Here is a 17,738-nt window from a genome sequence, read left to right on the forward strand (position 1 = left end):
GCAGGGAGTCTGCTTCTCCCTCTTCCTCTGCCTGCCGTTCTCTCTGTCTCTCTCTCTCTCCCCCTTAAATAAATAAATAAAATCTTTTTAAAAAAAAAAGAAGTCTGGAGATTGAGCAGGTAAGGAAGAAGAGGATTATTTGGGAAAAAAAATTGTTGGCCAAGCAAGTGTACTTGCCATTTCCCCTTCTTTACCCCAGAGGAGGGAGGGAGTGATTTTTCCATCTCTCCAACACAATACTCACCAAACATTTTGTGAGGATTTGTGGGTTCCTTTGCCTTAAGGGCTGGAGTGGAGCCTGGAGACTCTTGAGAGCACTAGATTTGTGTTCCCTGGCCTGTTGGTGTTGGGGGAAATACCAGGCTGTGACTCTCCCCTGGGAAAGTCAAGGCTGGCTGATGCTGCCTATGATGGGACAGTCAGGAAAGGGTTTGCCATGAGCTTTGTGGACTTTGAGGAAAAGAGCCATATCGGGATCACCTAGACAGGTCCCTGTCCAAGAAGGCTACTTGCTGGGGCAAGGAGAGCCCAGCTATCAGAGGCTGTGCAGGGCATAATGCCAGAGCTGGAGCTGAAGGGGCATCATGAGAGGTGAGGCAGAGCGTGCATCATTGCAGTAGGGAACTGTAGGGCAGAGGCCTTCTCTGGTGGTGGGGATGAGTGAAGAAGGGTGTGTGAAGAATCCATAAATGCTCCATGATGCTAAAAAAGAAAAAAAAAAAAAAAAAGCAGCATTTGAGCATTTGTCTCTGGAGGGGCGAGGGAGGCCAGATTATAATGGTCCCAGATAAATAAGGCCTTTCCCATTTCCTCTCACTCATGGTCCAAACATGATCCTGGGGGGATCCAGAAGCAGCGGTGGCTGGGGACTGGAGAGGAAGTAGAACAAGGGTTTATAGTAATAATATCTACCTTTTAGTGTTACAACATGTGTGTGGAACTAAGGGCCCGATGGAGGATGCATCTGATAGATGGTGGTTGTTACTACGGAATGTGTTAACTGTTCATATAAAGAGCATCTTGTGTTTGTCAGTGTATGCTCATGTCTTTTTGTCAGGTAACACTGACCTACAAATGAATTAACTCTCAAATCTTTGATGACTCATTTGATGGGAACAACAGGTTCCTAAGCTAGTTTATAAGGACTCCTGGTTCTTTCACTAAAATGTGTGTGTGTTCATTACCTAAGAGGTATTAAATAATTTGGGAATTTTATGGTCTGAATGTGTCCCCCCAAAAATCACATGTTGAATCGTCACCCCCAAAGGGGATGATATTAGGAGGTGGGGCCTTTGGGAAGGGACTAATCCTTCATGACTAGGATTAATGCCTTATCAAAGAGGCTGTAGACAGATCCCTTGCCCTTTCCTTCTTGTGAGGACACTGAGAAGTCTGTAATGCAAAAGAGGGCCCTCACCAGCCATGCCAGTGCTGTGATTCTGGATTTCCAGACTCTAGAACTGTGAGAAAGAAATTTCTGTTGTTTATAAGCTTCCAGTCTGTGTATTCTGTTAGAGCAGCCCAGATGGACTAAGACAGTTTTCCTTTTTTTTTTCCCCCCTCTTCTCTTCATGCTTTCCTTTATGTGTCCCTGGTAATCTGTAAACACACACTACATTCATGGCAGAAGGTTACAGAAGTGAGGAAGGGGCATGGAGTGGATTTAGAGAGAAACTTCACAGGTTCTCAAGTTGTGACTAATAGGAACTATTAAAACAAAATGTACCAAAGATATAGCATAAATCCACGCCCTCTACAATTATATTTCTTTTTTTTAAAGATTTTATTTATTTACTTGAGAGAGTGAGAGAATGAGCACGAGGTGGGGGGAGGGGCAAAGGGAGAGGGAGAAGCAGACTCCCTACTGAGCAGGGAGCCCGATGCGGGACTCCATCCCAGGACCCTGGGATCGTGACCTGAGCCCAAGGCAGATACTTAATTGACTGAGCCACCCAGGTGCCCCTACAATTATATTTCTTACACAGTTTGTCCGTTGGCTGTCTTGAGGTGGATGGAAATGCCGCTGAATGTCTCATTAAATAATCCAAAGATCTCTAAGGTTGGTGATATCTCTTAGGGTCAAGAAAGCAAAGCACTGAGGATGCTTCCCCGCTGGTATGGGACATGCCTCAACACCACAGGCACCACACTGCATGAAAGCTGACTTTGAGGAAGAGTACAAATCATACTCACTAAAGGCAGAATCCCAGGGGATATTGGCTCTTGGCTCTGTGGCTCCAGATTTAGAACAGTCTCATATTGAAAGAGTCCTCCATCCTTGAGAACTGTCCATTCATGCCTACATATGTAAAACATGATGGGGGGAGACTGGAGGCTTTGGAGTGAAAACTGGCCTGCCCTCCCCTGGCTGCCATCTGCCATCTGGGCTGTGTGTAGAATCGCTCCGTTCACTGCTCCTATTTTCTGTGTCAGGCCCCAGAGGGCTGGAATATGCTCCAAAAGGGCACCCTTCTTCCAGTTCCTCCTGCTCCAACTGATGCTATACATTCTCAGGAGGATATCACCTGTAACTTCTTGAATCAAGTGCCTTAAAAAGATTCTCCATTGCCCGTAGAATAAACTCTTGGCATAGATGTTCCTTAATAATCCTCACACTACCTCCCCAAAATAATTCTCATTAATCTCCTTTATCTTCTATTTTGCCCAGCTTCCTGTGACTAAACCATACTTCCTTTGTACTGCTATCTGCTTTAAAGATGTATGGTGATGCTGAATTGCAATGTAAACCTGTTATAGGCTATTTGGTCAAAATAATTTATGACCAATAGGCTATTATTCTGATGATTTGAAGTAGCTGGAATCAGCACAGCAAAAAAACACGAGGTAAACATAAAACACACGTATGCTAACACTTTTAAAACTGTCCTTTTTATGGCAGAAGATAGGCTAGTAGAGAGAAGTGCAGTTCTTTACTGTAAAAATAGGCACAATTTTTACACAATAGGTGATTGCATTATTTTAAAGTCATAATTTCTGCTTTTACTTTGTAAGCTAATTCCATTCAAATGCACACCGTGAATTGGTATTTAAAAGCCATCAGTGGCAAAACTTTTGCATATTAGAAACCTCATATCTGTTTTGTAAATTGAGACTGTCATCTATTGGGCTTACTTATAGTGGGAAAAAAATGTTTGCTGTCATCATTAGTGAGAAAGAGCTTCCATGTCAATTTTTTAAAGTAGAGAAATAAGTTAACCAGACTTATTGAGGAAGCAAGTTTTAACTGACTTGAGGACTGTACCAGATACAAACAGTAAAGGATCTCCAGTAGAAAATTGCTCCAGTAATCTGAAGAAAGGCTAAAAAAACAGTGGACCTCCTACTACAATGGAAGAAGTTCTGGCCACATGGAGTGGTCAGTTTGCCAAGAGGATTTATGGAGCATGTAAGGTCAAATCACCACTTCTCAGCCAGGCAGCAGGGTTCTAAGGAAGCCATGCCACAAGGTTTGGTTTATAGAGAAGTGAAGTATCTACAGGTCCTTTCTTCTAAAATTATAGATAATTCTAGTTTCACAGATGCCAAATTTTCTCTGAATACCTCCAGATTATATTGATGAATCTTCACTGTAATTATTAATTGTAACTAACATAAATTGAGAATTCTCTGGGTGCCGGCATGGGCTTTATGTGAATTTCTCATTCAATCTTCATGAATAGCATTTCACAAATGGAGAAAGTTCCAAGGGGACGACCCAAGCAAAATATCTTGTTAATAGAGAAAGGCAGTTTTAGTAAGTAGGGTTCAATATATCTATGACACAGAGCCTGAACAAATCACCTCATTGAAAATCTATTTTTGGGTGCCTGGGTGGCTCAGCCATTAAACGTCTGCCTTCAGCTCGGGTCATGATCCCAGGGTCCTGGGATCGAGTCCCGCATTGGGCTCCCTGCTCGGCGGGAAGCCTGCTTCTCCCTCTCCCACTCCCCCTGCTTGTGTTCCCTCTCTCTCTCTGTCAAATAAATAAATAAAATCTTAAAAAAAAAGAAAAAAGAAAGGAAAATCTATTTTTGATTCTTCTATGCCTAACACAGTAGAGTTTATATAGGTATCAGTTTTCTGCTCTCCCCCGTGTGTGTGTGTGTGTGTGTGTGTGAGAGAGAGAGAGAGAGAGAGAGAAACACATCAGCTTGTCTATCAATTTTTGGGGGATTACTGCAATAAGTTTAGCTAACATCATACCAATTTTTACTTTAAACAAAAACAGGTGGATTTATATATTCAAACAGTTTATTCAGAACATATTTTTTGAGGTTTGCACATTTGCCTGGTTGTGTACTAAGTACTGGAAATCCAAAAGACCGGCACCTGGCTGGCTCAGTTGGTAAAGCGTCTGCCTTCGGGCTCAGGTCATGATCTTGGAGTCCTGGGATCGAGCCCCACATCCGGCTCCCTGCTCAGTGGGGAGTCTGCTTCTCCCTCTCTCTCTTTCCCCCTCCCCCCCACCGCACTCATGCTCTCTCTCTCTCTCCAATAAATAAAATCTTAAAAAAAAAGAAAATGAAGTCATCACCCAGTCAGGAGGGTACTGGTGAACAAACGAGCAGGTCGGTAATCAAGCGTCATAACTGCTCTAGCAAGTATAAGGCTAAACTAGCATCTCCAACCTCCAGTCATAGCCCTGCAGTTGCAGGATGACTTCCTGAAGCAGTATACTCGGCCTGGCGAGTTAGGAAGCCCATCAATTTCCAGGTTCCTAACCTTCTTTAAGTCTTTTCCCAAGTCCTGCCTGCAAGGAAACGTCCAAGGAGGAAGCATCTTGCCGGTTCTCTTTGCCACCTCCCATTACACAATGGCCCTTCTCCCAGTCTACAAAGGAAAAGCTCTTCTTTCATTCACTCCCAATTGTCCAGCAAGCCACCAGAGCATAAAGAAATGGATGGTTCAGATGATTGTGTCAGCAAAACCTCTCATCAAGTCACCATAAACCCACTGCCAGGCTTCCTGTCTTTCTCACTGCTGCTTCTCTCCCACTCGGGGTCAAGGACGGTATTAGAAACTGGAAGTTTTGGTGTGCGTTGCCACCATTAACATTCAGACTATGTTAAAGATGGAAGCAGCAGGAACAATGCCATTTTGTTTAAAAATCTTGCCTCTTCCATGCCCTTATTCTGGTCTGTGAGAATCATCAGGGCTGGAGAGGAACACTGAAGAGGGTGGGCCCTTATTTCATCTAGGTGACAGACACATGGCATGCTTCCGTGCCTTATCTCTCCGTATTAAAATGAGAGTATTTGAGGTTTATAAAAAAGCGGACCAGGAATGACAAATCTATGAGGCATGCCTTTGTACTGTCAGTGGGAGAAAGCTTGATACACTCTCTTCCCATCTGTGTCTTTGTTGCATACTTACAATGTTCTCAAAGAGGTGTTAAGGCTCTGTTTACTTCTGATGGAGAATGGCCTATCTAACCGCAAAAGGGACATAGCTAAGAGAAGTTAGTAATTTATATTTTCTTGAACATGTATTATACTCACAGGAAAAGCATTTTTTTTTTAAAGATGTTATGTATTTATTTGACAGAGAGCACAAGCAGGGGGAGCAGCAGAAGGAGAGGGAGAAGCAGGCTTCCCGCCGAGCAGGGAGCCCGATGTGGGGCTCTATTCCAGGACCCCGGGATCATGACCTGAGCCCAAGGCAGACGCTTAATGACTGAGCCACCCAGGTGCCCCAGGAAAAGCATTTTCATTAACTTTTCCCAAAAGATTACTGTATCCCCAAATACCAAATTTTCCTTTGTGCTTATCTTTTGCTCAGTGTCAATCATCAACCACTTCTCATTTTTTCCCCCTATTTACCATATAATTAAAACTAGTTTATCTTAGTGGTAGTATATTGTGGATTCCACTGTAAATAATGTACTTAACAATCATGAATAAAACTTAATATATCTGGGTTGTAGCCCAGTGCCTTTTCTTTTTGCTGTTAATTTCCTCCAAGTAGATTAACCTGGACTCTTAACCCAATAGCTACTTATGTAGTGGTGTAAAACAAAATGTTCTCTAAAGCAATCCAGGATATAATACTCTGGATTTTAAAAAAACAGCCTCATTTAATTAGGATTAATTTCTCCCTCTCAGACTTGATATGTGATTCTATTTTGGTAAAAAGCATAATTATAAAAGCTTACTTATTTCCAGACATGAAATGATATTTCTAGTCTAGATTCTATCTGGAATTTTCAGGTGTCTGTTCCTCTCTGTCCAGCTGTCATTTCTCTTTAGGGTACCGCAAGATGACCTAGAGATTTGCCATGCTGAGGGTTTTTTCTGTGTACAAAGGAAAATGGGAAGTGCAAATGAGGGTGAGGGGAAGGTCAGGAAGGGAGAGATAAAGAAAGAATCCTGACAGGCAGTTCCAGAACCTGCAGAACCCCACACACAAACTGAGCTCAGGAGTCTGCACTTCGGAGCCCAGGGGTTTCCAAGTGGAGTGTGTGCATACAGGCTGTGCAACAGAGAACACTGGGGTGTCAGAAGCATTGATTATATGTGTGTTTTCTTTAATGGGTCGGAACAATGACTTGTATTGCACTCACCTGGGTTGACACGGGCACCCTCTGCTCAGTCTGTGCGTCAGATGATCACACTGTCATAAACTTTCCTCGGGGAGTGGAAGGGTAGTTTCACTGCTCCAGGGGCCACCTGTGTGGCCTTCTGCATTTGCCCTTTTTCAGCAGGGCTGTGATTGTGGCAATTTATGGAGCTTGGTTAAGAAGATTTACAGATTATGCCAGCCGGTGTTCATTGATAATCCTTGCAAAAGGGACAACTGGCCTTAAAAGATTTCTGCAAACAAAACAAACACAAACAAAAAATTAAAAGCATAAAATCAGATTAAAGAAAATATTGGTAACATAAAAACAAGGATCTAACAAAAATAAGACAGCTATTTGTTTTTCAGTTCTTATTATCACAAGTTCTCCATTATTCATGTTCCAAGATAAAAATATTAATGATTTAATCAGAACTGACAAGCAGTGGGCCACAGAATTTTGGTATCATCAAGAAGGCTGTTTAAGAGGGATTTATATCTACTGTCATTAATGATTACTTGGGTCTTGTGTATACTAGGCCTTCAGCCAGGGATGGTATAAGAAAACAACCGTGGGGCGCCTGGGTGGTTCAGTCGTTAAGCGTCTGCCTTTAGCTCAGGTCATGATCCCAGGGTCCTGGGATCGAGCCCCGCATCAGGCTCGCTCCTCGGCGGGAAGCCTGCTTCTCCCTCTCCCACTCTCCCTGCTTGTGTTCTGTCTCTCTCTCTCTCTCTCTCTGTCAAATAAATAAATAAAATCTTTAAAAAAAAAAGAAAAAAAAAAACAACCGTAATTCAGAAGATATTTTAAAATATGAATTATTTCATGATTATGTCATCTTTTTTACTATTTGTATGTATGATTTATTACATATTAGGTTATTTTCATAAATAACTAAGCAAACATGTTAGGCTTGTATGCTGCTTTGGTTAACATTGCTGTATAACCAACCAACCCAAAGCTTTGTGCCTTAAAACAGCAATGTACTATTATCTCTCATGATCTGTAGGTTGTCTGGGCTCAACAAGGTAGTTTTAACCTGAGGTTTCTTAATGTGGTTTCAGTCAGTCTTCTGGAAGCTCTACGGGGCTGGATGTTCAAGATAGACACTCAGGTGGCTGGCAGTGCATGCTGGATGTTGGCTGGGAGCTCATCTGGGTTGTTGGCTAGTGAGCCTGTACATGGCCTCTTCATGGGGTTCGGGCTTTCACAGCATGGTGTCTGGGTTCCAAATGGGGGAGACCCAAATGCCTTCCTAGAGGAAGGAAGCAGAAACTGCCAGGCCAGTTGAAGTATGCCCCTAAAAATGGAACAGTGTTACTTCTACATTTGTGCCATGTTCTTTTGGTCAAAACAGTCACAGGGCCTACCGAGATTCCAAAGGGTGGGTAAGAGCATATAATTAAGACATTATTAAGAATCTGGTCCCTGGGGCGCCTGGGTGGCTCAGATGGTTAAGCGTCTGCCTTCGGCTCAGGTCATGATCCCTGGGTCCTGGGATCGAGCCCCACATCGGGCTCCTGACTCAGCAGGGAGTCGGAGACTGAAGTGCTAGCTGTGAGCCAAGCAACACCTGGGGTTAACAGAAGTTGGAAGAGAGGCAGAGAAGGATTTTCCACTGCAGGTTTTAAAGGAAGCCAGGCCCTGCCCACACCTACCCTCTAGCACCGCAGGACAGTGGGTGAGTGAGTGAGTGAGTGAGTGAGTGTGTGTGTGTGTTTAAAGATATATTTATTTATTTTAGGAGGGGTGGGGCAGAGAGAGAGGGAGAGAGACACTCAAGCAGACTCCACACTGAGCATGGAGCCTATTTTGGAGCTCCGTCTCGCAACCCATGAGATCGTGGCTGGAGCTGAAATCAGGAGTCTGATGCTTAACAAACTGAGCCACCCAGGTGCCCCTTTGTCTGTGGTTTTAAGCTAGCCAGTTTATGGTACTTTGTTACAACAGCCCTAGGAAACTGATACAGTAACTATATATATTATATATATATATATATATATACTACAAAGATTTATTCATTTTACTTGGTTAAAGGGGCTTGGCATTAAATAAGCCCAACTAATTCTTTTGTCAAGATTTCTTTCTGGTTCACCTTTCCAGAGACATGAGATGGGGCTTTCTCAGGGCAGGTAAAGCTGTGCCTCATCCATCTGTGCCTTCCCAATGGCAAGCAGAAACATGTAAATAATAGGTATGCAGTTTGTTTGATGAACCAAACTGGGCCTTTAAAAAATTTTTTATTAAAAAAAAAAGAAACAATTAGGGCGCCTGGATGGCTCAGTCAGTTGAGCATTGACTCTTGGTTTTAGCTTAGGTCATGATCTCAGGGTCATGAGACTGAGCCCTGCATCAGGCTCCGCATTCAGTGCAGGGTCTGCTTGAGTTTTTCTCTCCCTCTCCCCCCAAACATGCCTCCCTCTCTCTCTACAATAAATAAATAGGGCGCCTGGGTGGCTCAGTTGGCTAAGCAACTGCCTTCGGCTCAGGTCATGATCCCAGAGTCCCGGGATCGAGTCCCACATTGGGCTCCCTGCTCAGTGGGGAGTCTGCTGCTCCCTCTGACCCTCCCCCCTCTTGTGCTCTCTCTCTCTCAAATAAAAAAAAATAAAAAATAAAAATAATAAAAATAAAATAAATAAGTCTTTGGGGGAAAAAAGCTAGATAGATATTTTTAAGGTTTCCCCCCCATATAATATTGTCCTGATCATTACTATACCCAATCAAAGGGCTACCTATCAGTGAAAAAAAAAAAATCATGATTTTTAAAAAAATTATAAAATAGAAACATAACAATAGCTAACATTTATTGAGCAATACCAAGATGCTAAGTACTGCTGAGTCCTTTATACATACCTTCATGCTGAATCTCATCACTGCCTTATTACTTACTCTGATTTTAAATGTGAGACTCAAAATAGATAATTTGCCAAATAATTGATAGAGCCAGGGTACCAACCCTCCATTAGGACCAAATATATGAAAATGCTCAAATCTGCAACAAGACCAGAGCCATATGTGGCTATTAAAGTATAAATGAAAATGAATTAAAATTAAACAAAATTAAAAATTCAGTTCCTTAGGCACACCACCCACGTGTCAATGCTCAGTAGCCATATGTGGCTTGGTGCAGGTACAGAACATTTTCATCACTGTAGAACGTTCTATTAGAAAGCACTGGTCCGATCCCTTAACAGAATACATTGAAAACCCATGTTACAGCCAGTTAAGGAAAGAGAAGGAATAGCAGAAGGAAGAGAACAGAGGAAAAGGGAAGAGAAAGATTTAGGGTTGAGGGAGAACCTTTCAGTGAAGAAAGAAGCCTATCTCTAGGGGTAGAGTGGGCTCTGAGAATATTTTTAGTCTGTTGCATTATAAAGGTTGACAGTGGAAATTCCAAAGCATATTAAATATATACTTTTTAAAAATTAGAGAGCTACAATTTAACTGATAAATCTCAACTGTGTGCCTGGCATTGAGTGAGGGCAGACTGCTAGGTCAACAAATAGGCCTAAGTTACCATCATAAAAATTAGAGAGCTATTAATCCAATAATTAGAATAAAGTATGACAGTTGTATTTTGAAGTGGAAAAAATTCTATGGAAATAAATAGCAGAGGGGCCCATGGTAAACTTGATAGGGTTCAGGGGTTCCTCCCTGAGGATAAAGTGCCACATAAACTGAGAAAGGAAGGATCATCCAATCATCCAACCATCCAGTGGCAGGGGGGTGTTTCAGGCAGATGGCCAGCGGTGAGAAGGCCTGATTCGAAGAAGGACTGAAGCAGTTAAATGTGTGGCTGGAGACAGGGAGAGCTGCAAAAGGTGAGCCAGGGCGTCTGGGCAGGAATCAGAATTTGGGATGGGTGGGGAGCTTGCTAACATATTTTGTCATAAGGGTGATGTAAAACTTTGAGGATTTTTTAGCCAAGAAGGGGTACATTCAGATTTGCATTTGTAGAAGATCTCTCTGGTTGCCATGCTAAGGATGGTTTAAAAGGAAGCAAGGCTGAAGATGGGGAGGCTACTTGGAAGCTGCTTGGTACTCGGATGGCAGTAATGCCTGGAGAAATGGTGACTGTCAGGATATTTGGAGCTAGAATGTATAGACATTGGTGATCACTGGGTTGTGTTTGAAGGACAACCTTTAGGTTTCTAGTTAGGGCAACTGCATGGAGTAGGCATCTGCAACCTACAGCCGACTGGCCAAATCTGCTCTGTCTTGTTTTTGTAAATAGAGTTTTATGGGAACCCAGCCATGCACATTCTTTTGCATACTGTCCATGGCTGCTTTGAAATATATTGACAGAGCTGAGTAATTGCAGCAAAGATCACATAGCCCTAAAGGCTAAAATATTTACTATCTGGCCCTTTAAGTAAATGCCAACTGGGATAAATTGTCTTACTCTCATTTATTGAGGGATTAACACTTACCAATGTTCTAAATAATTTTCATGTGGTGCGTATGTTATGATACTCCATCCCAATTGGCAAACATGAAGTGTTGCTATTGTCCCATTTTAGAGGCACAGATGTGACATTCTTACTCATACCCGTAGCTTCAGTTACCACCCCCATACCAGGGACTCACCAAATGTTGACTTCTAAACCAGACCTCTCATTTGAACTTCGGATAGGCGTATCTCTAACAGCCAGTCTCAGAGATGGCCCAAAACTCAATATGCCCCAAACCAGACTCCTGCTTGTCCCCTCAAACCACATCATCTTTCAGTGTTCCATTTTTCTCAGCGAATATCACCAACCAGAAGAGCAAGCCAGAATCGAAGGAGCCCTCCTTGGCACTTCTCTCTCCCTGTCCCTTCTCTTGTCCATTTTTTCTAAAGATTGCTGAAATCTGAAATCTGGCTGCTTCTCTTCATCTGGATCACCTACCACCTGCCAAGTCCATCTTATTAATAGGATCGCCATTTATGTGGGTTCTGTAACAGCTTTCTCATAAATCCATTTCACTCCACCCAGACCCTCCCCCAATCTTCAAACTGCAGCCAGAGTGCACTTTCAATCCTGTCAACCTCCACCTCCATTCCCCACCTAACCTACCTTTTCGATGGCTTTTCTTGTTCTTAGGATGCCCATCAGTTTTTTCATTGTTTTTATGTTGTTTCATTGTTTTTTAATTACTCTACAGACAACTGATAGGAAGGCAAAATAATTCTTTTCAATACACATGAAATAAATTCTGAAGGCCAGGGTTCAGTGAATTTAGCCTCCCAATTGTGGAAGAAGCCAGTTTCATGTCCATTACTAATTCATGTCACTGTTTCTGACCCAGAAATGTGTCTGTCTGAGCAAGTTTTAACATCTGCCTGGTAACTTCATTATAGGAGTTAATACAAGACTATAGACTATAATACAAGTTCATTTTATATGCATATGACAGTCATGCTTTTACCTTTATCAGGGAAATTATCTTCTAACTCTCTTTATAAGGCACAACCTGTGGTTGGCTCTCTGCCAATGCTCCCAGTCTCACCCTGGACCAAGCACCCTCTGTTTGTCTCCACTCCAGCCCTGGCTCTCTCTTGTCTCCTGTAAGCACCACGTTCCTTCCCTTCTCAGAGATGTCCTTTCCTGGAATTCACTTTCATCCCAGATGTTTTTCATCCCTTCTTGTAGTAAATACTTTTTTATCCTCCAGGTCTCTAGTTAAGGATCCCTTGCTGGAAAGCTTTTCCAGACCTTTCAGAGAAGGATGCATTCTATTATTAGAGGCTGGTAAAACACAGGTCGTGCTTGTTACTTTTGCAATTTTACATTTGTAGGATTAGTTGATGCTTTTTAACACAAGTAACATTTTTCTATATGACTAAAGGCAAAGCATGATAATAGGATGGAGGTATGCTCACACTGCCTCCTCAGCACCTAGCCCAATGCCTTGGCCTTTGCAAATGTTACATACACAATAAATATTTTATACAGATTTTTGGCTGTAAGTACTTACTGCTCAAGAGAGGTGGACTGAAAAAATATATATTTGGGAGCCATCACCATATAGGGTTAGCCATGAAGATGCACAGGAAGCAAAACCATTGGGCTGAGCAAAATGAAGGCTCTTAGGAACCTTGTTCAGGTGGAATAATTGGACAGGAGTCAAACTGTAGCCACTTGAAGTGGGTGAACTAGCAGTTAATACAGATGGCACTTGCACAAAGTTTGGCTCTGAAGAGATGAGAGGTATAAGTGACACTGTGGTCATTCTTTAATAACCTCATTCTTGTATTATATATGCTTTCTTGACTGAAAAGCAAGGATTTACAAGTAACATTTAAAATAGCAAGAAAATTGGAGCTGTGTAGTATCTACCTTTAAAACAGTAACAGGCTTATAATGCAATCTGGTGTTGTCAGTTAAACATAGCTTTTGAATGCAAATAAATTGTTAATTCTTCAGCTAAGGGTTTCTTATTTTTAGGCATGGGGACAAGGTTGGAAAATGGCAGCGCTAGAGTTTACTTAGTCTGTACTTTTTAAAAAATTCGATTTTAAATTTCTTCAAAGAGACTGGTTTCCAGGAACCTGTGACCTGCCTGGGCTGTACGGTCTTTGGAGCTTCAGACTCCACCCAAGCATAAGAGGCTTTTCTGTGCCTTTTATGAAAGGAAGGGAGGAAGGGAGAAATGAATGTTGCTTTCTGAGTTGATAAGATTAGAGCTATATTGTCGTTAAGGCTGTATGAAATCAATTCTAAAACCAGACCAGATTTAACCGCTCTTACCCAGAGTAAAGGGCCCTCCCCCTTTCCAAGAACAAATCAGCCCAAGTCACCACTTCCTATTAATTCTAAAGCCCAGAAAAGCTCATAATTTAGGCTGACGTTGCCCTGGGAGAACACAGCAAAGGAGGCAGTAGCTTCCTTTTCCCTTTCAAAGGTCGCTTTATCAGCGCTCTTTCTAAATATTGCTTTCACCTGCTTACATCAGAAAACTGTCAGTTCGATTGGGAGCTCTTGGTAGTCTATTTTGCCTGAAAACACTGAATGGGTGGGTGGATCTAAGTAGCATCGAGGTCTCTGGGCAGAAAGAGCTCTTAGAGATGTGAGCCTGGTAGCCCTGCAACACCCCGCAACAAATCCAACTTGAGTAGGTGGCGCAAAGAAATCTAAAACCCAGATTCACGTTCTTCCTCGTCAGTTTGCGCGTGGGGGTCGGTGGCAGATAAGAGCCAGTGCACAACTGCCAGTCCTGGGCTGCAAACTGCCTTTAGTCGGTTTGTCCAAGGAAACTCTCCCCGATGTAAATTTCTCCCAAGGTTGCCTTCGCCTTGGCCGAGAGGCGTTTCCGAGCCCGTTCACCCAGGGGTTGTTTGGTAAACAAGGATGCTCACGAAGTGCCTGTATTTGGAAAGGCGCTGGCCTGCGGCGCGCATTCCCGTGCACCAGCCCGGGACCAGGTGGCGGGGACGAGGGCTCTGGTTTTACCCACAGAAGAGCGAGAAGGACCAGACCGGTGGAGGCTCCTCCTCCAGAGATGCTGGAGGCACTGCGTAGTTCCCTGCGCCTAACCCTGGCGCGGGGCCCCCGCCGGTGGCAGCCCGCGCCGCTCAGTCAGTGCGCGGGGGCTTGGCCGCGCCGCTCGCTTTCGCGTCCAGCCGCGCGCTGCGTGCCGCCGCCGCTCTCCGCAGCGCCGCGCTCCCGGAGCCTCCCCATGGCCAGCCCGACCTGTGCCGCCGCGGCCCTCGCCCGCCAGGTACCCGAACCCGGGTGTTTGTGGAAGGGGGGCGGATTGGACCCGGGTCTCCGAAGCCAGCCGGCCTGGGGGGGCGCATCGCTGGCGTTTCCTGCACCATCCTGCTTCGCCGCACATCGCCGTTCCGTCTCCACCCAGGCGTTTCCTCTCTCCCCAACCCTAACCGAAATCTAGACCTCCAGCCAGCGGACTCCGCGTTGGAGAGGCCCCCGCCGGCCAGTTCTAGCGCCCAGCCGGTGACCCGCTCCGGAGCGCGGCGCGGACAGCCACGGGGAACGTGAGGTTCGCCATGGAAGCCGCTTTGGGGGAGGAGGGAGAAGCGGAATTTCTGGGCTGCCAGAACTGACAGCCACATCCTGCGTGCTTTGGCCACCCCAGAAGATTTTGACCGCAGCCCTCTGTCTCCTTGGATTCCCCACCCCCCCGCACGTAGCTATATAGCAGATTAGGCTTTTTTCTATTTTATTTTATTTTTAAAGGTCTGCACCTTTTCCCAATTCGTCCCACTTCCATTGTGTCCTTAAGTATCTTTTAAATTACCTCCTAATTCCCTGAGGTTTTGTCCTTAACCCGTGAGGTTTGGTGTCGATGCGCCTGCATTGCAGGACCCTGCCCTTGGAGAAAATGGTTCATTCTCGTCCTCATCCCTTTTCCAGTCTTGCTATTGTGCGCCAGTGATTGATAGGACCACGAGGCTGAGAGCGCCCAGGAGATTTTTCTATATATGGCTGAAAACCCTAGTCTAGACTATTTACTCGGATATAAGGGGGACAGCTACCTTCTTGTTCTTTGCTGGTGAACCCTGGCTCTGTAGGGCGACCCTGGAATTTAACCAGCCTGCCCTAAGCCAGCGGTGGAGGACGAAAACAGCTGGGTAGAAAGTGAAGGACAGCACTCCCAGGACGCTGTCCTTTGGGGCTGCTGCCTGGGTGCTTGATCCTCCTTTTCCTCTTTGCTTGGGTACCTGAGCGGAGCCCGCGGTGTGATGGTGAGTGATACTGATTACCCCAGGCCGCAGTTACCCACCTGGTTGTACTTAATGAATTTAATTCTTCTTTAAGGACTGCAATAACGGATGCTCCCCAGAATGTACCGGAGAAGCGGGATCAAAGGAGGTGGTGGGGACTTTCAAGGTAAGTTATTTGCCAGAGGTTAAGTGAAACAACAATCAACTGAATGAATCTATTTCCTGTTGAGATTTGGGCAATTTTTCCCGGGTGCGTTATATAGTAATTTAGATATGCTGCCATACATTTTAAATTCCATTCTTGGGGGGGGGGATCATTTGGGGAGCAGTAATATCTTCACATCTAAAATTACCTGGCAGTTGTTTATTTCATTTCATGAATCATAACTGTTTTCTTGGAAAACAGTTAATTTGTAAATATTCACCTAGAGGTTTATCTGATTGTATAAATAAGTATAACCCTTCACTAGTGGAAAAAGTTACACTTATAATTTTTCTCTTTAAAGCAACACCTAACATTATGCAGTAAATCTGTTGTGTTTCCTTACTTTCTCTCTGAATTATGGGTTTTATATATTAAATAACCTCATAACTTCCCAGACGACTAATAAGCAAATGAGAATCTTGTAAAAGCACTTTGAAAATCATAAAAATACAACTATAAGGTGTATTATTATTTTCTCTATGAATCTTTATCTCCACCCCACCCCACTGCTTCCCACCAACCATGGAGGGTTTTGCTTCTCTTTTAAGTCTCCCTCCTCTCTCCTGCCTATTTCAGTCACTGTCAATTGTCATCCATAGCACAGAGTGTCCTAATGATCTCACATCCTGGCAGGGTTCAGAGAGGGAGTGGAAACTTGACTCATCAATTTCCCACACACCCAGCTCTTACTATGTGGTAGGCATTGGAAATCTGAGGATAAATTCAAGATAAGGTCTCTGCTCTCAAGATTAAAAAAAGAAGAAGAAATAGGTAGATAGATAGATTCAAATATAGTAATTTCCTGACTAGAATAAGTCATTGAGTTTATTTGTCCATAATATTCCTGGTCCTTTAAAGATAATATCCTCTATAGCCTTATAGCTGATCTAATCTACTCTGCTAGTCTATGAAGACTAAGTTTTAATACATTCTGGGGACGTAGGTATTGAGATATGGATTCTAGAAAGAATGAGATAAAATGGACTATTTGATACTCTCTCAGGGTTATTTTATATAGTAGGTATATTCCTCAAAGGGTATATAGACAAATGTGATTTTTCCCTGAAAGGCCTTTATATTTTTATACATAGAGAATTTTTACAAAGTTAAAATTAATTCATAATGTTGGGGCCCCTGGGTGGCACAGTTAGTTGAGCATCCAACTCTTGGTTTCAGCTCAGGTCATGATCTCAGGGTCAGGGGATTGAGCCCTGCATGGGGCTAGAGCTCAGCGAGGAGTCTGCAGGAGTTTCTTCCTACACCCCCCCCCACCCCCCACCACCACTCCCTGTGCTCAAGCTCTCTCTCTCAAATACATCTTTTAAAAAATTCATAATATAAATAATCTATTTGTTGAATTTAGATTCTGTATACTAGGTTTTAGTTAAAGGGGGGTGTACTGACATTCTATGCTTGTATTTACATATTAAAACATGAGTTGTAATGGTGGTTGTATTCACAGTGCATATATAATGAGGCAAATGAAAAGTGAGATTGATAATTTGGGGGGGAAATGGTGGGTTTTATAGGACTATTTTTGCTTTTGACAAAAAGCAAAGATTTTTTTCTTTATTTACTCCATTTGTATTTTTAAATTGCCTTTTGAGTTTCTTATGGGTAGTTTTCATATTGCATCCCTTCCCCCATTTTGATGCAGTCATTTTAAAGTGAGGATGCAGTTTCCCAACAAGGCCCAGAAATGAGATGCCTTATTACTGGGGAATCCTACAAAATCTTTCTATGAACTCCAGAGCCTTCTTTGTTTCAAAGAGATCAGCTGTCTATTTCTTCCACTTTCCCCTGCTTTATAGATCTCCACAGAATGTGACACTCCAAATCTGTAATTCTCTTCTTCATACCTTTCTACTAGATTTGATTTGACTTTTTTAAGGATTTATTTATTTATTTGAGAGAGAGTGAGCAAGCAAGCTGGGTGAGGGGCAGAGGGAAGGGAGAGAGAGAATCCACAAGCAGACCCCCTGCCCTGCTGAGCATGGAGCCCCATGCAGGGCTCGATCCCAGGACCCTGAGATCATGACCTGAGCCAAAACCAAGAGTCGGCTGCTCAACCTACTGAGCCACCCAGGCACTCCTCTATTAGATTTTAAAAGAATATCTCTAAAAGATAATGAACATAGCACCTAAGGCTTTCCAAATAGAGTAAGAAAAGTGTACTTATTGTAGAACAAAGTTACGTATTTCCTGATGTAATGCAGAGAGAGCTTTTAAACATTTAAGTGTGTCCAATGCAGAGAAGTATGGATACGATACTGAGTGGTGAACAAGAGATGTGGCCTGAATGCTGG

General features: G+C 43.4%; 1 protein-coding gene across 3 annotated transcripts in view; it reads left to right on the plus strand.

The window, feature by feature from the left end:
- BCAT1 (branched chain amino acid transaminase 1) overlaps positions 1–17,738 on the plus strand; it is a 104,720-nt gene that overhangs the window by 17,914 nt on the left and 69,068 nt on the right. Inside the window, exons 1-2 of one of the 3 annotated variants that reach the window (XM_054507146.2) lie at positions 14,109–14,260; positions 15,322–15,393. In XM_054507146.2, coding sequence (XP_054363121.1) covers positions 14,219–14,260; positions 15,322–15,393 — 114 coding nt within the window. In that variant the 5' untranslated portion in view covers positions 14,109–14,218. Of the gene's footprint in view, positions 1–14,108; positions 14,261–14,471; positions 14,543–15,321; positions 15,394–17,738 lie in introns of those variants that run through there. The other 2 variants (XM_064591495.1, XM_045873747.3) reach the window with 2 other exon arrangements.

This window comes from Mirounga angustirostris, unplaced genomic scaffold (genome assembly GCF_029215605.1).
Source record: "Mirounga angustirostris isolate CCGP_5_RB_7025 unplaced genomic scaffold, mMirAng1.0.hap1 SCAF_5, whole genome shotgun sequence".
Lineage (NCBI taxonomy): Eukaryota > Metazoa > Chordata > Mammalia > Carnivora > Phocidae > Mirounga > Mirounga angustirostris.